Below are 26,792 nucleotides of genomic sequence, written 5' to 3'. Positions count from 1 at the left end.
TGTCCATGTTAAAAATAAAATCTTTAGGTTTTTCTTTGATATGCTCTGGTGTTCCCAGGCTTTGGAGCAGGGTCTTGAAATTTGGCAGGGAGTTGCCCTTGTGTCAGGCATATGTCTTTTTCTATCCTTGTGAAAATCTGCTGAAACGTATCCAAGTTATAAGCCTTTGAAAAATTGCAGTTCAATAGAGACTTCTTAGATATTAGCAGCTAAAGTCCTCAAAGATTCTGTGCTCACTGTGCATGCTCAAACCTCTAACAGCTACTAGCACTGACCAGACTGTGCATGCCCATTTATTCAAAGCAGCTGAGCATGCTCCAGCCAAGGGCTATAGGGATGAAGACAGACTTTTCCTCTAATGGCTGCTCCAAGTTCCTCTGGGCCATAGTGGGGGCTGGGCACTGGAACTGAAAGCAGGGAGTCTCTCCAGTGTTTTCAATGGCTTCCTACTGGCACCCAAGTAGAATGGAGGAGGAAGCAATCTGTGTCCAATGTAGAGAAGCCAAAAGCTGGACCGGGGCAGGGGGAAAGGAGTAGATTAGGACAAAGAATCTGGTGAGGTGGACTGGAGGGTAAAGAAACTGGGACTAGGATTTTTTTTTAATATGGAGATATACCTACCTCATAGAACTGGAAGGGACCTTGCAAGGTCATTGAGTCCAGTCCCCTGCTTTCACAGCAGGACCAAGTACTGTCCCTGACAGATTTTTGCCCAGATCCCTGAATGGCCCCCTCAAGGATTGAACTTACAACCTTGGGTTTAAGCAGGCCAATGCTCAAACCACTGAACTATCCCTCTCCCTTTTGAGGGAGAAGTCTGGAATTAGTGAGGGAGGGATAGTGCAGACTGGAACTGGTTAGTCAAGGGGACTGGGGCTGGGAATCCAGTGAGGGAATTGACATTGGGAGACAGGGACCCAGTTGACTGGGGGGCACTAAAATCAGATGAGGGGCTGGGGGCAGGGGAGACTGGGACTAGGCACCAGTGAGGGAGCAGGGGTGAGAGGGAGGAGAGATAGATTTGACAAGGAGCTGTCATGGGGGGTGGAGAATTGAGACTGGCTGGGCAACAAGGGAGGGGGTTGAGGATGGCAGACTGTGAGCTACCTTAATTCAGCCCCTTTGTACGTAAACATTATGTTTGTCTTTAATTACACAATCACATAATCATTTTTTCCCATGGGATCCTTACATTATTCACTTCAGATGATAAGCCCATTTTGGGGGATGAATGAAGATTATGTAATAGAGGAGGCTGTTGTCTGTAGGACCTCTACCTCATTTCTTGTAGCAGATGGAAGATGTGTAGTGAATGAAGCAGGTGATTTCAGGAAGAGAAGAAGGGCTAGGGAGTTGAATGCTGCCCTGGAAAACTGGATTCTATCCCTGTCTCTACCACAGAATTGCTGTGTGATGCTAAGCCAGTCACTTAAACCAGACTTTTGGAGGTGGTCATTACGTGGGTGTTCCTTATTTTCTGGGTGCTCAACTTGAAACCCTGGGCTTGATTTGCAGAATTGCTGAGCACTCACATCTGCAGCTGAAGTCAATGGGAGCTGAGCTTGAGTATATAAAGTGCTATATAATGCTAAGTGCTCTGAAGCAATACAATTCTAAGTGTCTCAGATTGGGCCCCCAAAAGTAGTGGTTGCTTTTGACCTTAATCTCTCTGTGTCTCATCTCCCCATCCGTAAAATGGGGATAATACCACCCCTAACTTCACATGGGTTTTGAGAAGCTAAATTAATTAATGTTTGTGAAGCATTTGAATACTATAGTGATGAGTGCCATGGAAAAGCCCATGACAAAATGAATAATCTATCTTCAGTGCAGAGTTTGAAGAGCCTGCGGTAAAAAAAAAAAAGCTTGCGGCCACACTTTGAACAATAAGGAGAAAACAAAATATTGAATAGCTGCTCATTAAATGAGCACCATTCAGTCTGATCACTGAATGACGCATGGGTATGTGAGGAAAAAAGAGCTTGATGATGATGTAATTAGAGACTGAATCATAATGCATATGGACAAGGAAGCCAGGATAAATTTGCACAGGCAACCTTAATTCTGGCATTTTCTAACTTTTGGGTACTTGACTTCGCAATCATAATAGTGCTCATTTAACATAGGTTATTTGAGTTGTAAAGTGGGTAAATGGCCCATTGTCTTCAATGGGAGCAGGATCAGACCAACAGTCTGTAACTGGTACCCACTCTGTACCCGTACTGCTCCCATTGAAAACTGAGGATTTTACATTTGTCTTAAATGGGAAAAAACATCTAGGTCTCTGTGAGTTTAATCTTTTGAGGGCCAGGCTATTTTTATAATAATGTAAATAATCAAGTCCAAATGGTCATTACTATAGGACAGGAAATCCTGACGCAGTAACTTGTACTACTTTTCATGGTTTGAGGCTAGACATGCCTTGTTTCAAGCAGATGGATGTACTGCAGAAAAGATCAAACATCATTTGCATGCTTTGTTGCGCTATTTAACCTCAAACTAATATTAATTATCTAAGGAAAGTGTGAACAGAGAATTCAAGACTCTTGACGACTGAAAGATTTACTCAGATATGTATATTTTATTCTTAAAAATTCTTTCCTTTTCTTAGAGAAAATGTTGCTTCCTCTGCTCCCATTCTGTTTATTTTATGTAATAACATCTCCTAAGTTTCCTCAAATAATTCTCCTCCAAATAGTTTTAATAACGCTCATAAAACCCAAGTAAATGTGGCTTTGACATATTCAGTTGTCTCTGCAGGGGCCTGGGCAAACACTTTATCTGTTACTGTTCTGTCTATTCCAATCCAAATCAAGGATAAACTTAATATTGATAAAGTTATCCTAAAAAGAACATATCATGACATTAAAATGATGAATCTAACACACACACACACATATATATATATATATATACACACACACACACTGCTACCTCGATATAATTCTACCCGATATAACATGAATTTGGATATAAAGCAGTGCTCCGGGGGGGGGGGGGGGCGTGGCTGCGCACTCCAGTGGATCAAATCAAGTTCAATATAACGCGGTTTCACCTATAACACAGTAAGAGTTTTTGGCTCCCGAGGACAGCGTTATAGCGAAGTAGAGGTGTGTATATATATATATAAAATATGGAACAATACAAAAACAGGCTGATCTCCCATTCTTTCCCCCTTCTCAGCAATGCAGCATAATACTAATCTAGAACTGCTACAAAAATAGTGATTGTGTGTAAATGTCTGTGACATGCTTTAGAAGTATTCCACAAAATAATTAATAGTTGTATTTTTGTTAATTACTTAAGGTAATATATATAAAAAAAATACATTTACACACAATCACTATTATTGTAGCAGTTCTAGATTAGTATTATGTTGCATTGCTGGGAAGGGGGAAAGAATGGGAAGTCAGCCTGTTTTTGTATTGTTCCATTTGCCATGGTATCTGAGGACAATAGAAGCACAGGCCAGACCAGAGGCAATTGCAGTGAGGTGGAAAAGAAGACAAGGGAGATGAGATGTTCTGGCATGGTAGCATTTCTTGTGAGGACGCTAGAGAATAATAAATGCCTCCTGTCCTGATTTCTAGGTTCCAGGCACATTTTTTACAACATTTTGGAGTGGGGTTTTTGTTTTACACGTTCCGTTAGAGAGTGTTCTGCATTACTGCTTCATATATGATACATACTTTAGCAACCACATTCCCACAGTGCTAAATTGCTTCTCAGGTTGATGTTGGTATCCTTATTAAATCATCTTTCTTCCAGTCAGTATCTGGACTCCTCAACTAGAGAGGGGAAAAATAAGTTCGAGCCTTTGAAACTCACAATCTCTGTGCATTTTAAAAATCGAATGTAAACAAAGAACAAAAAATGCCTAAACCATGTTTTAATTTTAAGGGTGATGGACATGACTTTGCCATAGGTCTGAAGTCTTCTTTTAAGGCTAGGGTGGCCTCTGCGTTTTCCAATGCCTTACGTGCACAAGACTTTGCACCTCATATACGGGGAGTGCAAGTCATAGGTATGGCATCCTCCTTTAGGCCCAGGGTGGCCTCTTCATTTTCCAACACCTTATGGGCAACTTCAATAACAGAACTTCTGGAATCACTTAATTTTAAACTAAATACATTTCAAACTTCCATGGACTCCTTTGAGACCGTGTGAAATAAAACTGAGGGAATGAAACTGCAAGGAGTGTCCACTGAAATGTAAATAACAAATAGTGGGAAAAAGTGTAATAAAAACAGAGTGGACTGAAAACTGTGTGTGTGCAGGCACTTCAAGAAAACGAGTGTGTTTGAAAAGTCAACAGTGGTACTGCAACGTTAGAACTTTGGACATCCCATCTAAGAGAGAGGGTCACAATCTATGATGTAATTAAAAACCTGATGCCAAAGGTTCCACGCCATGAATCTGAGGATGACACTATTTACTGAGAATAGTTTTACAATGATGTGTTCAAATGTAGCACACAAACATGAAGGGATCATCAATATCACATTTTCCTTGTCATCTGGCTGAGACAGGTTACCCTGGGCCTCATTCTGATCTTGAATATCCCAAATAAAAATTAGGAATACTTCCTGCAGGCCATAAGAATATGCATGAAGCATAAATCGGGTCCTGCAAACAAATGAAATAAAAAGAGAAAGGAATAAATGTCTGTTTTGCCTCAGACATGAACTGTACAATCCAGGTCCAGACAGATGAATTAACATTAATCAAAAAGCTTTTCTTCAGTTGACATTGCCTGCATTGCAACTAAAAAGTAATTTATAGTAGAGAGAGATATGGTTTTTGAAGTGAAGGCATCATTCAAGGAGTTGGAAGATAGCCTTTCTAAGATTTCTTTAAACAAAGTTTGCTTTCCTGACTTCCAGAGCATAATTTCAATCTGTCTGTAATATATTGTTTCATTATTGGGCTGATCCAAAGTCCACTGAAGTCTATGGAAAGACTCTAGTAAACTTCAGTGGGCTTTGGATCAGACACTATAATTATACTATATATATTTTAGTATTTATTTAGTCTTTATTTATTATATATATATATAATTTCCCCTCTTCCCCCCCAAACCTCAAATACACAAATTAAATAACCAAACAACTAAAGATGAATCAACTAACTTCAGTTGATTGTGAGTCTAAAATGGCACAATTACAATTACCATGTTGTACTTTTTCTTTGTATGATATTGTTTGAGTTGTTTATAATTAATGTTTAAAATATATTGAAACAAGACATTGTACCCATATCCATGTAACAGTTAACCTGACAATACCAGCTGTATTTTAACTCCCCTCCCCCCCCAAAATCAAGTTAAAATACATATTGTATACATATATGAAAATATCTGAAATATGTTTTATTACAACCCATATCTGACTTTTAAGAGAGAGATTGAAGAGCTAAATATAAGCTATTGTAATCTCCTAACAATACATGTTTTTCAAACGATTTTGTAAATAGTAGACAACCTTTAATAGAGTCCCAGGCTTAGCACTGTACCCCTCTTTGGTCACTGATTTATGACCGTATCTGTCCCCCAGATTTTCTGCTTCTCCACTTTGCTTGGACAACCCCATATTCCCACACAGTTCCATTTGGGAAGGTTTCCTGAGATGAAATTTCTACAATTTTGTGCTGTATTTCTCTAATGGCAGAGACTTCTAGTGCAGCTGTCCTTAATCTTCAGTGGGTTTCAGAAAGGATTTCTGAGATTCACAGTTTTCTGTACTACTGGGTTGTTTTCTTTACATTTTACAGTGTTGTTGGTACAGGTGTCACTCCTTAATGTATAGTTACTCTTTCACCCCCTTAAACAGAAAAGATAAGACTTTTTTCCTGCTGTTTACGTTGTAAGAGACATTTTTTCTCACCTCTATTCTTTCAGGGCCTGATCTAACAATTTCAGTAGGCTTTAAATTAGTCCATTAAATTTAATTTGGTGTTTGATGTGCAGGTTTCAAAGTTTTGAGAGAAATTTCCTGTCAGAAATATTCATTAATGTACCGACTCCTGAGTTTTGGGACTATGTTTATCTTTTGTTAAGAGCGCCTGGACCATTGAAAGACTTAAACTTATGAAGCTGTTCTATGGATTTATTTCTTCCATCACTCGCTGCCCATCTCTCTCTTTCAAGCTAGCAATCATTTGTAAGACTACAGCTAGTTACATTGGTGTCCATAAAAAGCTTTCAATTCCTGTCACAGGTTAGTGATTGGTACTAGCAGCAGCAGTAATTGTTAGCTCTTCTTCACTCTTAGATTAGTAGTATATGGGATGTGTTTTCTCTATCCAGGTAGATATTGTGGATTAATGTTTGCACATAAAACATCCTGTTGGTGGCTTGTAGCCAAAGGTACTTTAAGCCATAGTATTCCTATCTGAGAACAACTAACAATTGACAGAAGAAAAAAAAATGGTTTCCTTGGTCCTGTCTTTGCAGAAGCTATCAATTTTTGACTATTTATTTAAATTTTAATTAAAATGAACCCTAAGGCTCAAACTCTGTCCTGACTTAAACTATATGCAACCACATTGGGACAAACTGCTCCCATTTACACCACTGTAAAGCCCAAGTAAAACTCTTGATTTCAGTGGAGTTACTCTAGATTTACAAATGTACGACAGAGAGTAAATTTTGGCTTAGTCATGAAAATGTCATAAATCAGGGAAGCATTTGATTCTAGATTAGTAATGTATTGTCCCTCAAACTAATGTTTAAAGTCAAATTTTAATTTCTCCTTTGTAAAACACATCTTGAATCCTGACAAATCTGCTAGCATTCTTTCTTTTCAAGCTATGTGGAAACGTGTACAACACATCTGAGATAACAAGTCTGGCCTTTAATAAAGTGATGAACCAATGGGGCTTTCTTCACCTACTAATGGAAATCACCCCAGAACCTAATAGTTTTCTATAAAACAAAACAAAACTGAAAGTGAAAAAAAAAATCTGTTCTCTGACCCAAATACTGAACCATAGTGAATGGAAATACTCTTATGCTGTATTTTCTAATAGAGTTCTTTGTATCTTCCTTATTAATCCTTTTTTTTTGTTAATAATTTCTGTTTCATTAAATTATTTAAAGTTGACATCTGATCTAAATGGTGCACAGTCTAAATGTTGCCTTGGGAATAAATTGGTATGAGTCAGTGGCTTTAAAATGTTGGCAACTAAAATATTTTGAAGATTTAGATTATAACATGTATTTTATTTTTTTCATTTTACAATAGCCAGGAAAAATAGATTCTGAGATATATGGGTTAAACTATTCTGGGTGCCACTTCCTCTTCTACTTGCTGAATGAAACATCATTACAGGGGTCTGCCTATGGATACTTTTATGACCCCATTCACCATAGTATTTGAATGTCTAAAGTGGTGGTGGGAGCTAGCCAGCCATAGTAGCCTTCAAGTAATAAAACAAGTTGTTTGAGTGCCCCTACTGTACATAAAGGGAATCTTGATTGTGTGGCTGAGGAGCAGCTCCCATTAGGGAGGAAAGCTGCATGAGGCCTGGGCATGCTGCTCTCTGTCCTCCACCTGCAAAGAAGTTTTTTCACCACCTGACTAACATGTGAGTTCTTCTTACTTAGGCATATTGTATTTGTATTTGGTTCCCATGTTATATTGATTAGTCTACAGTCTATTCTGCTGCAGTTATGAGAACAGCCCGCTACAGAAGAGTCACAGCATGTTAGTGAACTTCTCAGTTAAGGTTGCTGGAAGTTGACTTGGTGCAGGCTCTAAGTCTTTCTGTAGGAATAGAGTCTTATCTGGATTATACAGAGGAAATGTGGAGAGTAGATGGAGAACTACAGAAAGTTAGGAAACAATAGGTTCTTTTTCAGGTCTTGCTACTGACTCGCTGTTTGTCCTTGGGCAAATCACTTTACTGTTCTGTACCTCAATTTTCCCTTCTGTAAAATGGGGATGATATTTGTCTTTTTAATATGCTTTGAGATCCGCAGATGAAAAGTGTTATATACAGATTATTATATACTGAGTGAAAGTACCATGCACGGGAGCTAAAAATAAGCAGAGTGTCTTCTGATCATCTTTTAAATAGTTAGTTGAGTTCAAAGGGGTCTGACATCTTAAAGATCAACCTTAGCTCCAAACTGCTTATATATATATGTATATATATATATATAGTCATAAACTATTATGTACTATACAGTTGAGGCTTCTGGCGTGTTCCAACAGCTCCCACTGGCTGGGAATGTTAAACCACAGCCACTGGGAGCTGCAAGGGGCCGTGCTTGTGGACAGTCGGATGGTCCACGTCAGCAAAATATCACGGCCCGAAATCAGATTACCTTGATGGGCCACTTGTGGCCTGTGGGCTGTGGGTTGCCCACCACTGGTCTGAACACTGCTGTGGGACTCAAAGACATGTGGGCTTAATTCTACTATATATTTCCTGTCTGTTCTTTGTCAAGTGATTCAGGCTATGTCTACCTTGCAATTAAATACCTACGACTGGCCTGTGTCAGCTGACTCAGTCTCACAGAGCTCATGGTATGGGGCTGTGAAATTGCAGTGTAGAAGTTCAGGCTTGGGCTGGAAGCGAGGCTCTATGACCCGCCCCCTTCATGTGGTCCCAGAGTCTGGTTCCAGCCTGAGCCTGAATGTCTACACCACAATTAAACAGCCTCGTAGTCTGAACCCCATGAGACCGAGTCAGCTGACATGGGACACTGTAGGTGTTTCATTGCAGTGAGACATATCCTCAGACTTTGTGTCTTTCAGTTCCCCATCAGTAAATTGGGGACAATAATTTCCTACCTCACAATATTTAGCTATCTTGCTAAATATTTGGAAGGTCTGTATGTCTGAGGTAATGGGAGCCCAGTAGGTAGATAGAGAAATGTTGTAGGATAGATTAGAGAAAATGGTATTGACTGATGAGACCAGTGCAATCTCAATGCCATATCGTTCCATTCAAATTCTAAAACCAGAATGACATGAGTCTATAAAATCTGAGGGCTTCAGATATATATTTAACATTGTCTCATTATAACCTTTTTAGTAATCTTTTCCAAATAAGGGAGATTAGTTACTGGGTGATTCTCAATGCCTAGGGAACATTCCTTGAGCAAAGAGCTTTTTTTTTTTTCTTTCAGAGAATTTGGTTATTTGCTATCAGATTTGTGTGTGTATATATATCTATGTCACACCAACCCACATAGGGGCATGGCAGTGGGTATCAAACCTGTGACCTCTTGAGCTAAATGCACAAGCCTTGACTTACAGAGCTAAAACACACGTCTCTTAGCCAAGGCTGTAACAGGCTTATCAATCTCTAGCTGGCATAGCCACCACTAGAGGGGGACGGAGTGTCACTCCAAGCAAGCAGGGGTCACATACATCCAAAGAGGGGATAGAGCTGGTATAAAGTGATTGAAAACATTGTGATCAATCATAACTGGAAGAAAAAAATGGTGTAAGTGCAAATGAAGACATTATAGACACCAATTTCTCTAAAAGGAAAAAGTGCTCTGTTGAAATAAAATAGGTGCCAAACGTGTTTGGTGGCACTTTGTGCTGTATGGCAACTCATACTATGCTGTTTCCCATACCTAGTAGTGGAAGTGATCTGCCTGGCTGAGCCTAGTATCTGAAACCATATGTCCATTATTTAATTTGGGACTGTTTTGAAGCTGTGAACAAAATGTTAAGGAATAAAAAGCATTCAGTAGTGCATAGCTCTGTTTAGAGAGAGAGATGTAATTATGAGCCGTACTGGAAAAGAAAAAGCTCTGAAAATTATCCAATAAGACTTGATAAGGGCTGTGCAGTATTTTTTTTCCTTTTAAAATCCATTCTGTTCACAGCCATCTGTAGGAAATTTGTAAATAAAAAATAATGTAGTATAATGAATTAACCCCATGCCTGTTATCCATTTATTTTATTTCTTAAAAGAAACAAAGAACATCTGTAATGATAATAATAATAATTAATAATTAATAATTCCTCAGTTTGGATCCAGGACAATGTCAAGGAATCTGTAACCCCAATAAACAGTAGTTTATGTAACTGCCAGTTCTGAAAACTTAAATGGGCTCTAAAACTTGGGAAACACAGCAAACACACGCGCACACACATGCGCACACGCGCACACACATGCACACACTACAATCACACACACACACACATTACAATCAGAATTAAGTTCATGATTTTGTTGATACTGCTCTGTATTGGATCAACAGAAGCTACAGTAGTTAAAAGTAGTTAGAATGTATTTTAATCAGTATTTCAGCAGATATGTCAGGTGCAGTTTGACAGTAGAGTGGTCATTTTGCACCATTACTTTTCAGAGAAGAGCTGCTCCTAAAAGTTGGATTTGGGATGGTAAATGTGAGATTTGAAGTCTACACTTAAGTAAAGGTGTTAGCTCAAGTTTGAGGCAGCTTGCATTTTTGAAACATCTTGCAGTCTGTCTGGATCCTGAATGCCCTGGGTTCAGGACAATATGAGTTTGAAATACAGTACCCCAACTTATGGAAAGACTTAAATAAGGTGCATAGGGTTTGGAAACACACATTGGGTTTAGACAGGTTAAGAATAAACTTGTTTTGGAAATGTCTTTCTGACATGTTCTGGGTTCTAGATTGCTTGGAGTTTGAGAAGCTTGGAGTTTGAATGCAATAGGGTTGTGTCCTGAAAATGCATTCCATAAAGTTAAACAAACCAAACAACCCCCACCCCCACAAAAATCAAAACACTTTGGTATTTATTCAGTGGTGTTATTCCTGATTTATACCAGTATAAAAGAGGAGAATCAGGCCCTTTAATTATAGTACAGTTGCCATGCATTCTTGATACATTTTACAAATTGACACTATCAGTGGTAGAGCCCATTATTACACCTACAATGCCAGGTTGAAAAAAATATATACATGGAGCTGTCATCTCCTGGAAGTAACAGTCAAATAACAAATTGTCATGGCTTCTGAATCGTCTGGAACCTTTGAACCCCGTGAGTAAGTTATTTCCCTTCTGAGATAGAAATGATTGACATAGTCATAGAATAAGATGTCACTCATCAACTTTATTTACAGAATGTACACCAGTACATGATTATTTAGATGACTCCATGAAAATGTATTTTCTACCATGCCTCATGGATTAATAGATTCATAAATGTCAAGGCCAGAAAGGATCATTGTGATCATCTGGTTTCTCCTCCTGTATACAACAGGTTTAAAATAGACCTAAGGAAGTACTTCTTTACATAATGCAGTCAGCCTCTGGAACTTCTTGTCAGGGGATGTTATGAAGGCCAAAAGTATAACTGGATTAAAAAAGAAAGAAAGAATTAGATAAGTTCAAGGACCATAGGTTTAGACCTATCAATGGCTATTAGCCAAGATGATCAGGGATGCAGCCTCATGCTCTGGGTGTCCCTAAACGTCTGACTACTAGAAGCTGGGACTGGACAATAGAGGAAGAATTACTCAATAAACTGCGCTCTTCTGTTCACTCCCTCTGAAGCATATGGCACTGGGAAGACAAAGAAGACAAATACTGAGCTAGATGGACCATTGGTCTGACCCAATATGGCCAGTCTTATGTTCTTAGAACATGGGCCAGAGAACTTCCCCAAAATAATTTTCTTTTGAACTACAAAAATAAAATCCAATCTTGATTTAAAAATTGCCAGGGATGGAGAATCCACCATGACTCCTGGTAACTTGTTTCAATAGTTAATTATCCTCATGGTTAAACTTTTATTGCTTTATTTCCAGGCTGAATTTGTCTAGCTTCAACTTCCAACCTTTGCACCTTGTTATACCTTTGTCTGCAAGACTGAAGAACCCATTATGAAATATTTGTTCCCCATGTACTTACAGATTGTGATCAAGTGACCCCTTAATCTTCTCCTTGTTACGCTAAATAGATTGAGCTCCATGAGTCTATCACTATAAAGCACGTTTTCTAAGCCTTTAATTATGCTTGTGGCTCTTCTCTGAACCTTCTCCAATTTATCAACACCTTTCTTGTATTGTGGACACCAGAACTGGACATAGTATTGCAGGAGTGGGCACACCAGTGCCAAATTAAATAAATAAATTAATGGAGATATCCCATCTCCTAGAACTGGAAGGGACCTTGAAAGGTCATCGAGTCCAGCCCCCTGTCTTCACTAGCAGGACCAAGTACTGATTTTGCCCCAAATCCCTAAGTGGCCCCCTCAAGGATTGAACTCACAACCCTGGGTTTAGCAGGCCAATGCTCAAACCACTGAGCTATCCCTTAGAATTCAGAGGTAAAATAACTCTCTCTATTGCGACTCAAAATTCCCGTTTATGTATCCAAGGATCTCATTAGCCCTTTTGGCCACAGTGTTGCACTGGGAGCTCATGTTCACTGCAACCCCCAAATATTTTCCAAGAGTCACTGATTCCCAGTATAGAGCACCCCCCCACACACACACCTTGTAAGTATGTCCTACATTCTTTGTTCCTAGATGTGTGTATTTACATACTACTAAAACACATAGTGTTCACTTGTGCCCAATTTAACAAGCAATCCAGATTGCTCTGCATCAATGACAGGCCTCTTCATTATTTAACACTGCCCAATTTTTGTGCCATTTGCAGACTTTATTAGTGATAATTTTATGTTCTCTTCCAGGTCATTGATTAAAAATATTAAATATTGTAGGGCCAAGAACCGATCCATGAGGGACCTCAATAGAAACACACTCACTTAATGATGATTCCCCATTGACAAATACATTTTGTCATGTTAATTTTGTATCATTCTTGTTTTTTAATCAAAATGTCATACGAAACCAAGTCAAATGTTTTATAGAAATCTTATATTAACACTATTACTTCTATTAACTAAATTGTAATCTCATCAAAAATATATATCAAGTTATTGTGACAGGATCTAACTTCCATAAACCTATGTTGATTGTCATTGATCCTTTATTAATGGAGTCCTGTATCAGCTGCTCCATTTTCTTGCCTGGGATCAGTGTCAGATTGCCAGGCCTATAATTACCTAGGTAATTCCTGTCACAGTTTCAGGGTAGTTGCACCTGTATTCCCCCCTCTGTAGTCTCTAGAGGACACCCACTTAAGGTTTCTAGCTCCGAGCTGTCACCTGTCTTGGGCAAAGACCCATTTCTCTCTCCCTCCTGACCAGGATTTTAAGTATGCGCAGCTTCCTGCCATACACGGTGATCCCTCTGTCTGAGGGCTATGAACAGTGTATTGCCAGCCATTACAAGTTACCAGCTTGCTCTTACTAAGCAATCATCTTTATTCTCAAGATAAAAGCATTACAGAGAAAACAGGTAAAAAAATGAAAGTTCCTATAGTCAAGCTAAAAGTTTATCAGAGATCACCCATCACTCTGAGAGGACAATGTCTTTCCAACTCTTCTGCATTCGATGAGGCCTTTGAACAGATGGATGGATTGTCTGTTTGCTGGAAAAAAGAATATCCGAGTCAGTTTAAACCCAGCTTTTTTATATCAAGTGCCCTTTCTTTGTATGTTCCTTTCTGGAAAAAAATAGTTTGAGCCAATATATGCAACCATCCCCAGTAATTGATATCTCTGTGGAAGTAACCTATGTAATTCACCTTATCTGTCCCCTACTGGTTTTAGTTCTTGATGGAACTGTGGCAACCCTTTCATAAAGTTACACACAATCTCTGGCCCACAGTGTTACATAAATCATTCATACACTTAACATAATATGGTCCCCAAAATATTGCATGAAGTTGCAACATCTGTGACAATCCCGTTTACACCTTTTAGCTTTCTTCCACTCTCTTGGTATTTTCCCAATGTTACAAGACTTACTGAAAATCAACATTAATGGTTTAGAAAGCTACTCGGCCAGCTCCTTTAAAACTCTTGAATGCTAATTCTCTGTTGATGTGCTGATTTAAAAATGTCTAACTTTAGTAGCTCCTGTTTAGCAACCTCATAAGTTACTACTGAAATGTAAAGAGTATTGTTGTCATCATCGTTGTCGTCATCATCATCATTATCATCATGAGAAGAGTACGTCATGTGGCTTTTCCCCAAATACAAAACAGAAATATGTATTGAACACTTTTTCCTTTTCTGCATTATTATTATTGATAATATTACCATTTCCATCTAGTAACTGGACCAGTACTTTTGTTAGGATTCTTTTTGTTCTTAATATATGGTAAAAAAACCACTCCTACTTATTTTCCTTAATTCTTCTGGTCATAGATTTTTTTTCCTTGGGTCCCTTTGTTTCCTTTATTAGTTTTCTACAATTCCTAGCTTCTAAAATATATTATTTCTATGGCTGGAGCATAGAATGTAAGCGGACAGCATTGTGTTCAAACCCAGTCTAGCTATCCTCAAACACTTAGATTTCCTTGGTTGCCATTGACCAGGGCTATCACTCACTCCCCTGGTCTAAATCACACTCAAGTCCACCATTGGGCTAGAGTCACTGGCCTGAAAATGATCAATCTCTTTATATATTTAAACTGGTGTAATGCCATCAGTTGACTTCAGTGGTATTATTCCTGATCTACATTGGTGTCTCCTGTCTGGGGTGACAGTGGTGTAAAAGTTGCCCGACCCCTTTGAATCCCCACCGCAGATACATGCACACACCAAACACCCACAATAGCACACCCCACACATGTGAACACACACACACACACACAAACACACACTGTGTGTGCATGCATAGGTAACACACACACCTCCTGGGTGTGGTGCTCTGTCCCATCTAGTGGCACTGAGACCACTTAGAGAGAGATTAATGAGTCTGCTCTATAGACTTAGCTAAGGGGCATGTGGCTTTTAGTTCATGTAGTTGAGGCTCTTGGACTAAGCTCCAAAGGTCCCAAGTTCAATCACACCTGCCAACAACCAGGGTCTGTCAGCATTACACACACACATTCACTCTATTAATATTTCCATTGAGCTGGGTGGATCTGTGATAGCTATTAAACTGAACATTGGATAAGAGTCCTTTTCCCATATGAAATATAGCTTGCAGCAATATATGTATGTTTCATAACTTCACCACAAAGTTCAATAGCTGTGATCAGTAGGGGTCCTTTTGTTGCACCACAAATTAACTACTGCCAAGATTAGAATATAATGCAGACTGTTCTTACACACAATTTTTAATTGAGCATGTCACAAGGAGCTTTACAGTCTATCAACAAGCTTATGATAAGCTGTGGTAGCCAGCTCCATTCACTTTACAGAAAGACTTCTTTCAAGACTGCATTGCAGGTGTGATAGCAAGGTTATACGAGACTTTATCTTTGCTAGAATTTGTGCTTACTCCACAAATTTTCATTGGGAATAATGATCGAGAGAATTGAACAGCTAATAGAAAGGGATTCTTCAATGCTGCTAAAAGGCACTTAAGACACTTGATGAGAGAGTGGTGGAAGGAAGAAAGGATATAAAGAAAGCATAAAAATGAGACAAAAAAGAGAATGAATAGAAAGCAAGACAAAAACCCAATAAAAAGACACATCACAAAGATGATAAATGCATGTCAGAAAAAAAAAATACAAACAGTATTAATGATGAGTGAGTGTCAGACACAGAAAAGGAAAAGAGAACAAATATAGGATGGGGAAAACTAGACTAGGAGTTATACAAGGCAGTTGTTGGGAAAGTTGTGGGACTAGTGATATTAGAATAACCCTCATTCTCAAGTGATGCATAGATTGCATGAGGATGCATAGTATAGAGATTTGCCCACTCCTGTCTCCTGCATGTGCAGGGTTAGATTGTTTTTTTTGTATTCTGATTTTGTTTTTTGTTGGTTTTTTTTTTGCATCTGGCTCTAGGTAAAGCATGTTTCTGTGTTCTAGAATTCTTATCCTGGCTATTTTATTTTACTAGGAATCTGACCACTTCCTTTTCCCCTTCAAAGCAAACACATGAGAGAAATGACTAGTTACAAACCGTCTCTTACTATGCTGAAAATTATATTTATTGAATTTTAATAGTTAAATGATGAAAGTTGGTATTGATACATCTACAGACAAATAAACGAAGAGTATTAGAAATACAATAGGAACTATTAATTTCACTGGATAGAACAACACAAGATCTTTTAAAAAGAAAAATTCAGAAGGATAATATTTTTTTTTAGTTAGGTTTTAAACCTCAGTTATTTTTACAGCATAAAATGGAATCTGGGAGGAAGTTAAAATAATGCATGTTACAAGATTACAAATGGCAGTTTTAATTCAAAAGATTTGTATATACCAGTAGAGATTGCGTTCCATCCGAGTGTATTTTAAGAATACATTATTTCATATATAAAACAACATATAAGACTACCTTTTCAAATTAGTGTTGCAAATAATGCTGGCTAAAAAATAAGGGGAAAAACATTAACATGCTCTTTTTTTTTTAATACTTTTAATAAAAATATTCGTAATAGTTCTCTTCACATTTTGTTTCTGTGTACAGTGGTATAATCTTAAAAGAGCCCACTGGTTTGAGAGAGATTCCCTATGCTTTTAAATGGAGAAAACTGGTAGAACTGGTGATATCTCCAAACCTAAAAATATATTTTTAATACAGATATAAATAAGAAACTCAAAAGCATCAGAAGCATGGCAGATCTCTGTGTGGGTAAAACCTGGGCAGTACCCATACACCATCTGCCCCACAAACCTATCAACTATCTACTGTTATGTAAGTGTATTCTTGAAAAGCTATTATTACTGACGAATAGGGAATAAAACTTCCAAGATATTGTGTGACAATCTATCTTAATTATCAGACTCTTCTAGTAATTTATAGGTTTGCAGACTGATTATAGTTAAAAAAATACTCAAAGGGACCAGCTCTTCTTGTGATAAGACTAAAGAGTCTTTGCTTGTTAAAGTACCAAAACTGCATTCCGACATATGCAGAAATGCAAAAAAAAAAATAGATTATATCAATATTTATAGTAAATTATTTTTTCTTCAAAATTTAAACTACAAAATACTAATATATATCTGTCTTGGACTCTATCTGATTCTTGAGGTGAGACCAGTTCAGTGTCCACTCCTTTTTTCTGGGTTGCTCTTCTATAGTCTTAAAAATAAGCAGAAATCTATCAAGCTCTACAGAAAACTAAGTAGGATATGGAAGTATAGATCTGACACCGTTTTTGTTTTTTTTTACAGTGTCTCTTAGATGAAAGTTTTTCCATCTTTTTTAAGTAAAGGAGGTGTGCAGTATGGATACATACTGAGTTTCATGGTGTGGAACAAGAATTAATTGGAAATTTTCTTTAAAAAACACGTTCTAGAATGAGTGGGGTGCATACCAATACAGATGCAGTTGAGATTTCCCCCCCCCCCCCTCCATTTTAAAAAGAAGTCTCTTAAATAAAAACACTGGAATAGAATTCTCCACATTAGACAAATGTAAGAACTCATTTAGCTATTCCCATAAAACAAAGGAAAATCAGATGAATCTAAAGAAGGTCACAGTGATACCAGTGGTGACAAATGTCTTAGGGTGGGAGGGGCTTGCATGCATGCTTTATCAACATGTTGCGGGAGGTCACATAAAGAAGTGAGGTTTATATTTTTGAGGCAATAGATACTTTTGTTTCTCTCCTTAAAGGTGCAAATGCATACCCATTTGTGGAAAAAAAAACAATATAAAAACAATAATATATGTCAGCACTATAACCTTACATTTTATAATAGCAGCTTTCTCCCACTAGGTCCCAAACTGTATGTAAGAATCACTTCAGGCACCATTAGGCTGGAATGCAGCAATTGTTCAACAGTGCACAGTCATGCTACTCAATTGTTAAGGGCAGGATATGAAAACATTACTATTATATATACAAATGCATAGTAGGTGGCATTTAAGTAGGTAGAGTGTATTTTAGATGTAAAACTGAATATTTTGGCCATAGTATATTATATAAAGTTTAGGAGAAGATATTCATCAATCTGTGTGCACATTTGCTCTAGCAATTACTGTGATTGCATGCGCAATCAGAGTAATAGTGTGTGGAAATGGTGAGTTAGACATGTTACATGAGCTCAGTTCTGCTTGCTGGTACTTCGATTGCAAGTTCTATCTGAGTAAGTGCATTCATATTTTTAATTGGCCAGTATATCAACAGTTACAAAAGTGCGGCAGAATGTGGTTGCATAATGCGTGCATGTGTGTGTGCTGTGACAAAGTTCCTTCTCTATCTTGGTGGGTCCTGCCTTATTGGCGGATTTTCTTGCCTCAGAGATTCACCACGTGGGTTGGGGAACAGCCCAGAGACCTTCCCCTCTGGAAGAACCCACAGTCCGGGTCAATTGGTAGGTTTGGGGGGAACCCGGGCCCGCTCTCTACTCCGGGTTCCAGCCCAGGGCCCTGTGGGCTGCAGCTGTCCATAGTGCCTCCTGTAACAGCTGCATGACAGCTACAACTCCCTGGGCTACTTCCCCATGGCCTCCTCCAAACACCTTCCTTATTCTCACCACAGGACCTTCCTCCTGGTGTCCGATAACGCTTGTGCTCCTCAGTCTTCCAGCAGCACACCCTCTCACTCTCAGCTCCTTGCGCCTCTTGCTCCCAGTTCCTCACACTCGCACCACAAACTGAAGTGAGCTCCTTTTTAAAACCCAGGTGCCCTGATTAGCCTGCCTTAATTGATTCTAGCAGCTTCTTAATTGTCTCCAGGTGTCCTAATTAGCCTGCCTGCCTTAACTGGTTCTAGCAGGTTCCTGATTACTCTAGTGGAGCCCCTGCTCTGGTCACTCAGGGAACAGAAAACTACTCATCCAGTGACCAGTATATTTGCCCTCTACCAGACTCCTGTACCCCACTGGTCTGGGTCTGTCACAGTGCCTTAAAAGTGACTTCAAGGTTTGTTACAAAATATTAAACAATGGATACATTTAAGAAAAAACAGTATTTAGAAAATCTGGAGATGTAGTGGAGCGCAAGTGAATTATTCAACTTGCTCTTCTTGATCCAGCTTTCTCCTTCTCATTCTCCAAAATGTCCCTATGTTTAATAGCTCAGATTGTAAAGTCTGCTAGCAAATATATGACTGCATTATAAAGTATTGAAATTCTACAAAGAATATATATAAAATATGTGACATTTAGTAATTAAATAAACAAATACAACAAATAATTGTATCAAAGAAGCATTTTAACTGGCTGATAGATTTTCAGTTAATTTCCCAAAAGCACAAAGAACATGGAAGAATGACTTAACAGATATGAAAAAAATACAGTATAATTAATGTACATTAAAAGCTGACATTTCTTTTGTCTTTGTTAGGCTCTGTAGCCACCGCTTGCCGTGATCCTGGTGTTCCTATGAATGGAACTCGAAATGGGGATGGAAGAGAACCTGGAGACACTGTTATTTTTCAGTGTGACCCTGGATATGAGCTTCAAGGAGATGAGAGGATAACCTGCATTCAGGTAGAAAATCGGTACTTCTGGCAGCCCAGCCCACCAGTCTGTATAGGTATGCAGAAAACAAGAGAAAATGGAAATGCTTTTCTAATTGTGAAACCATACCACAGTTAGTCAAACAGTACTATAACCCTGCTTTTATGTAAAGATATTTTATTGGTCCACCTTCAAAAACTTATGGAACTAGTTCTAAGGAGTACTGTGAATCTGACAAATCACTTTGTAAAAGATCTGGTGGGAAGTTCTTCTTTCTTCAGTTATCAGCCTCGTGGCTCTCAAACATCCTTTTCTCATACTCTTCTTCACAGGTCATATAATGTAGAGTTAGATGGCCTATGACAGAGGAAGCATGAGGAAAGATGGCAAAGTCACCAATACTTTTTACTTGAAACAAAACTTAAAACATTTGGAAAGTTCCAGGGGACTGGGATTAAAGCTATTGTGCCAATTTTTAAAAAGGATAAATGGGATGACCTGGGTAACTATAGGCCAGTTAGCTTGATATTGATCTGGGGCAAAATCATGGAAAGACTGACCTGGGACACACTCAGTAAAGAAGTAAAAGATGGTAGCACAATTAATGCTGATCAGCATCGTTTATGGAAAATATGCCAAACAAACTTGATATCGTTCCTTGATGAGAACAGAAGTTTGATTAAGAACGTCATCTGCTTATACTTCTGTAAGGCATTTCACTCAACCAAGTGCCATTCTGATTTTTTTAAGAGCAATATACAAAATCAGTGTAGCGAATATCAGCAAAAAAGTAATTACACTAGATAATCATCATCCAATAGGGTGTTTCTAGTGGGGTCCTGCTGGGATCTGTTCTTGGCCCAATGCTATTCAATATCCATATCAATGATCTGGAAGTAAATATAAAATTACTACTGCTAAAATTTGCAGAAGACACAAAATGTGATGGAATGGTAAATAATGATGAACACAAGTCAGTTACACAGATCAACCTGGATCTCTTGTTAAAATGTACTCATGTGAACAGTATGCACTTCAGTGCAGCCAAACAGAAGGTCCTACATCTTGGAGCAAAGAATGTAGCTCACACTTAAATGATGGGACATTTTATCCTGAAATGCACTGATACCGAAAAGGAATTATGGCTCATGGTAGATAACCATGAGCTCTCAGTGTGATACTGTAGCTAAAAGGGTAGAGATGTGATCCTTGGATGTATAAGTAGAGGGATGTCAAATACGGAGTTAGTACTATGTCTGTATATGAAATTAGTGAGACCGTTACTAGAATTTTGTACCCAGTTCTGGTATTCACACTTCAAAACATTGAAAAATAGGAACAGGTTCATAAAATTGCTACAAAATTTGATCTGAGGTATGGAAAATATGTCTTGTAGTGGCATAGGCAGAGTGCATGGTGATATGATGTGGTATAAAGATATTTATTGGCATTAATTTGAGATTACTTGCATAATGTTTTCATAGTTTTACAAATCATGATTATTGAGCCAATTATAAACCAATGATAGTAATCATAATATTATTAATAAAGACCTTTTATACTACTACATACCACCATGTATTCTTCTCTTTTTCTCCCTCTCTTGGTGCAGATATAAATATATATGCTCTGATTTTCTGAACTGGGTAAGTGCAATTGCTTGCCTAATATCTGTGTTCAGTTTCCACACATGTGGGCACAAACACCTAATTTGGACACCCAATCACATTAACGTTTATGCATATTAGGATGAATTACAGTTTTGGAAATCAGGCTTTAAATATTTTAATGTTGACTTCTGTTGACTATACATTTTTATGAGCATTTATTACTGAAAGACTGAAGCGCAGTATCCAGATCTTATCTTGGTGTCCATAAGCATTACTAATATTCCTTTTTAGTCAGAAGCACTCCAGATCACTTGGAACTGCATTATTACTTTCCTTGTATTCTTTCTAGATAGGAGGGGTACTATTTAGGCTATGTTATGCCCATGCGCAAACATCAGAATTGTCCTAGGCAGTAATATTTTCCAGGCTTAACTTCACCATAATTTATTGTTTAGTGGGGGCTGACAATTTACCATACGTATGACCATTTTGATGGGGAAATGAGAGGCAGGGCTAACTCTTGATTTGCATGCCCCAGCTTTTTTGGAGGGGGGGGTAAGGGGGGTTAAATGTATTTCTTATTCCCCAAAAGTTCTCTCCTTTCTCCTCCTAATATTACTGCTGAAAACTCCTACAGTGTGTTGTTATTATTGAGACTGTTTAGTGACACTACCTTTGGTGTCCATCCTCTTGTTCTAAGCTGTGGCAGAATAGTAAGAGAGACCTGCGTATCAACAGCACCAGAAAATTACCACAAGCTAATTTTTGACACACTCATTTGGAATCTTTACATATCTGAAAATTAGAAATTCTGCTGGTTTGGATGTTTTGAAGACTCATGTAATTCCAACAGGTCTTGAGCATGTAATTGCAGAAGTTAATGTAAAATAGGCATTGGCAAAAATAAACATTGCATTATGATGTTTCCTTTTCCTTCCCTTGATTTGCTTTTCCCCCCAAACAAAAACAACAATAAAAACCACGGAGTGTATATTTGGCAACTGCTTTTCCATGATGATTTAAGTTCCCTAATTAATGGTAGCATTAATACATGAACATTGAAGTACATGGATAGAAAATCATAGTATTTATAAGTTAACATTGCCTTCCAGATATATTCTACCTGTGGCTTTGTGCTATTCTTGGATAAATTGGACTGAAAAAGCATGGGAAGTTTCCTGGATTTTGTGGCAGTACGATGTGGCAAGCTAGAAATACTGTAACATTTTTTTTAAATAGTGTTTTTATTAAATATGAAATAGAAAAATGCAATCAGTACAATAGGCCTTGTAGTTCAGTGTGACATATTTTTGTATTAACAGCAGGTGACTACATTAGACAGGGATAGGTAGGGCTTTTGGGAGTGGTTTGGGGAGTGCAGGAAGTTTGGGATTATGAAATAAATACGTTTAATAGTACAGTAGAAAGTGAGCCTGAGACATAAGACCTTGTATCAGAAGCCCAGTGTGAGGCCTAAGGCCTGAACTAAAGTAGTGGTCAAGCTTTGCTGGTATAAAGCAAAGAAGCAAAGTTAGCAGAAGTCAGACTCTGCCTGCTTGAAAACTCTCAGAACCTGGCAAGAACAGGGCCAGTATTGCAAAAACATACACCTTCCTAAGAAAGGCTAAGCACAGGACACTCATGCAAACACATTCCAGAAGGATGGTACCAGAACACCCCGATACCAACTGTTGAGTGCCCGAGGAAAGCAACAGCGGGGTTCGTTGCCCGGTGTGCTTTGCGTCAATGAACACACCAGGGTGGAGAAGCAATCAAAGTTTATTTGAGATCTCAAAGCGGTGCAAGGAGACTGGCATGTCTCAGATCAAGCACACCAACATAAGCAGCTTTTCTCTTTTTATACATTTTGCAGCTAAGCTTTTTCCTTTCTCCCCCCCCCTCCCCCTGTAGTAGTTTACATTAAGCAAGTAGCAAGCAATTACATTTAAGCAGTTAAATCATCTTGGCGGCTATAAGTCCAGCTTGTTAGTAACTTCTCTTTGAATTAAAATCTTGTCCCTTTCCTTTGATTTGTTATTTTGCCTTTCAGCCAGAAGTATGCAGGCCTCAGGAAAGCAACTGATAACTGGCTGTTACACATTCCGATTTCTGCACCTGGCTTTTGGGGTTGATTAGAGTTTAAACATGGAAGAACTTCGGTTCATTTAGGCCTAGTGCAGGAAGGCTTCATCGACACTCGTGGTCTTCCACCCTCCCGAGTTACCTAGGGTTATGCTTAATGACACCAACACAACTATGGTAAAAACACCCCCCCACACACACACAAAATATAACAGGACCATGCTGACCTCTCTTAAAGATAAGGTCAGGATGACAGTATAATGGATAGAGATGTTTTGATCAAACCAACATGTAAAAGGTAATGGGGTGGTAACAACCCACATCAGGGGGCAGTAACTAACTATGACATAGGGGCAAAACGTAACTTTTTTGTATTGGTGTATAAAAAAGAGTCTCAGAGGGAGTGTCTTTGGCCAGCCTAGAAGGGATGGAAAGTCCCACCATTCACTGAGTGTGTCCATTGTCATGGGCATACACGTGCTAGTGTAACTGTAGACATTGATCCGGGGAGCTAGGACTTTGCTTTGTCGACAATAAACCTGGCTGGGTGTCTTCATAGCTTAACTGATCTTGTGGTCATTGGGTGGTTCGCTTGAGGTCTGCTATGCTAGCAACCTGCGCAGACCTGGGAAAGCATACAGAGGAAACACAAACAGCCAAACATCTGACAACAAATAGATTGCTGTTTCTGGAGTGATACAATATCTTATAATGCTGACAGGTCAAATGTCAACTTTAGGTTTCAGACTTCACAACCTATTCAAATGAATGAGGCATAGCTCACCTCTCAAATATTTCAGGCCTTCTGCAGATTCAAGAAGGCAGCACTGCATAATTTTACATGTAGTTCACATTTTCAAGGGTTTATTTTCAAAAAAATAAAGCTAGAATTCTTTTTTTAAGTGGAAGGTTTGATTAGGAAGCACAGTTCTCCAGGATGGGCTGTGCAAATGGTGGATTCCATTGCAAACTTTCACAAAATTGTGGAATAGATGAAACCCTGCCTATATCATAATAATATAATGAATACAATATCTACAAAAAAAGTAACAGATCCTTTACAGCTTTTATTTTTAATCATGTTAATGATCTGTGGCCTAGAGAACAATTTACAGGGAGGGGTAAACTAGTTTTATTTAAATGTATTTAAAAGTAAGTGACATCTTCAATCTTTTTAGAGTTGTAATTATAAAATGGTTCGTGCTGCTGGAATTGTACAGCCCATTTTTAAAACAAAGAAAATTAACCAAGGGAAAACCAAACTGATCTTAAAAATCAGATCTTCATGAAACTAGATACTTTTATCTTTTATAGCAGAACTGGCATTAATAAGAACAGAAAATGTTGCTCTGTTCTTTATCAATATTTGATTAATTCGTTCAAATTGTTCTAGGATGGCCAAACTTCAAACAGCTCTATTTTTTGTGAAGATCTGTCAGCAATGATTATCCCAGATTAAAAACAAAAACAAAAACATCAAGCAAAAATTCCCCCATTGAAACTGCATTTGATTGTTCTTGTCAGCATGTAATACATTAAAAAATCAAATAAAAGGAAAGCCTGAAGGTGCTGAGATAGCACATTCTGTACTACCACACAGATTTAATGGGTTCTAGGCTGACCTTTTGGAACTGGTGGACATTAAAAACATATTAGACAGTCCTGTGAATTAATTGGTAGGGTATTAGTTGCACTGTTCACATCTTTCCTCCAACACCAGATCTATATAGTGGTATTAACAATGGATACTGAGGCTTTACTGGCATAGTCTACTAGTAGTTCCCATTAAGGCATTGTAGAAAAGTGAATGTAAATGTCATTCTTCCTAGATTATTCAGCACTAAATTGTACCAGTGTGGAGGTGGTGTGCTTGAGTGATATTATACTGAATTTTGAGATGTGGAAGATATGGCTTAGTTCTGGATGCAGGGTGTGTCCTTTCAGGTCAATTATGGGTTAAAGATGGTTCTAAACAAAAAGGTCACATAATTCTGAGCAGCGTTTTCCACAATGTGGCAGGTGGATGCTTGATTCTGAAATGCCTGAGATTTAACTTCCTGCATGAATAAGGAAGGGAACAAAGAGAGAGAAAAATCTTCAAATGATTTTAGAGCCTATTGCAAGGTGAGGAAATTACTGCTCCTGTAGTGCGTTTTTCCTGGGAGATGATTTACAAAACTGAAGATTAAAGATCATTATTACACCAAGTATATATGTCTTCATCTTGGGCTCTGGAGAGCCTGCCACACTTAGAAATAGCTAGTCCTCTTGGCAAGTGGTAGATGAAAGGGATTGTCTCTATGGAGTGCCTACCCACCAAAACAGATACAGTCATTGCTAAAGAATATAAATGAAACAGATGTGAGTGTTTACTGAGAAAGAGACTACAAACAAGAAAATAATAAAGCAAGGGACCAGGTAGATAGAAATAAATGCAATAGTGTATATGGCTATGAGAAAGTCACTTATGACTGGATGTCAGTTTGAAACCCTAGATTTAAAATATATACCAGCAATGGCTTCTTCTTCAACACTTAGCCGAAAAGTTGGCCATAGCTATCATTCACCATTTGGTCCATTCCTGCATGGCTGCAAGGGCTTGACAGACCAATGTAATAGGGGGGTCTGGCTCTGGGCCGCCTCCACCCTTCGGTTAGTGGAATTTTATCCTGGATGTTACAAGCCACCCAGAGAACGGTGTCCACTGGAACGTCTTGTGGCATTCTCACGACATGTCCAAAAAGTGTAAGGCACCATCTGCGAACAATGGCCCCAGTAGACTGTAGACCAGAGTGACCATAAACATCTGCATTACAAATGAAGTCATACCACCTTATGCCCAATTTAATATGTTGGTGTAGTGTCCATGTTTCACAGCCATACAACAGTACTGGGAGGATACAGCTCAAATAGATCCTGAACTTGGTTGTCATTCTGAGATGATGTTGGTTCCATATTCATTGTAAATTACCCATGGCAGATGCTGTGATGGCAATCTGATGGAGAACCTCCGTGTGATAGTTGGAGGAACTGATGAGCATAGAACCCAAAGAGCAAATGTGGAGACTGCTTTGACAGTTTCATTACTCAAAGAGATTGGAGTTGCGGCTGGACCCGGTCCTAGGTTTTGCAGCTTTGTCTTTGACCATGAAACATGAAGGTCAACCTTAGCCAACTCCTCATCCATTTGCGGGAGCACCTCACAAAACCTGTTGGGGGTGTGTACTAGAAGAACAACGTCATCAGCGTAGTCAAAGTCTGAGAGCAAGAGATCACCAAACGTAATGCCTATGGACCTGACGGAATGCTACATTACAAAATCCATTGCCCAACAAAATAATGCAGGGGCCAAGACGCAGCCTGCTGACACTAATGGTTCCATTATGCAGCTCTCTAATCAAGTCCAGTAGAGTGGTAGGACACCTATGCCCTTTAAGGCCTTCCATAGAGTGGCACGGTCAACTGAATCAAATACAGCCTTAAGATCAATGTATACTACATGCAGGGGCTTCCTGAACTCACGGTGTATCTCGGACAACAAGCGGAGGGCCAAAATGGCATCTAATGTGGACCTGCTCCTCAGAAAGCCTGACTGTTGGGAGCGACACTTCCAATGTAGCAGGGGTTCCAAGCGTGCCAGCAGAACATGCATAAACACCTTCCCTGGAATGGACAGCAAGGTGATTGGTCTGTAG

The 26,792-nt window shown here is 38.7% G+C and overlaps 1 protein-coding gene across 2 annotated transcripts in view; it reads left to right on the top strand.

Annotated features, from left to right (window-relative positions):
* CSMD3 (CUB and Sushi multiple domains 3) overlaps positions 1–26,792 on the top strand; it is a 1,168,516-nt gene that overhangs the window by 814,163 nt on the left and 327,561 nt on the right. For both annotated transcript variants that reach the window (XM_005287288.4, XM_008168301.4), the window contains one exon: positions 19,290–19,481. In XM_005287288.4, coding sequence (XP_005287345.2) covers positions 19,290–19,481 — 192 coding nt within the window. The remainder of the gene's footprint in view (positions 1–19,289; positions 19,482–26,792) is intronic.

This window comes from Chrysemys picta, chromosome 2 (assembly GCF_011386835.1).
Source record: "Chrysemys picta bellii isolate R12L10 chromosome 2, ASM1138683v2, whole genome shotgun sequence".
Classification (NCBI taxonomy): Eukaryota; Metazoa; Chordata; order Testudines; family Emydidae; genus Chrysemys; species Chrysemys picta.
The sequence above is the reverse complement of the archived record's forward strand: the minus strand, read 5'-3'. Positions and strand labels throughout refer to the sequence as shown.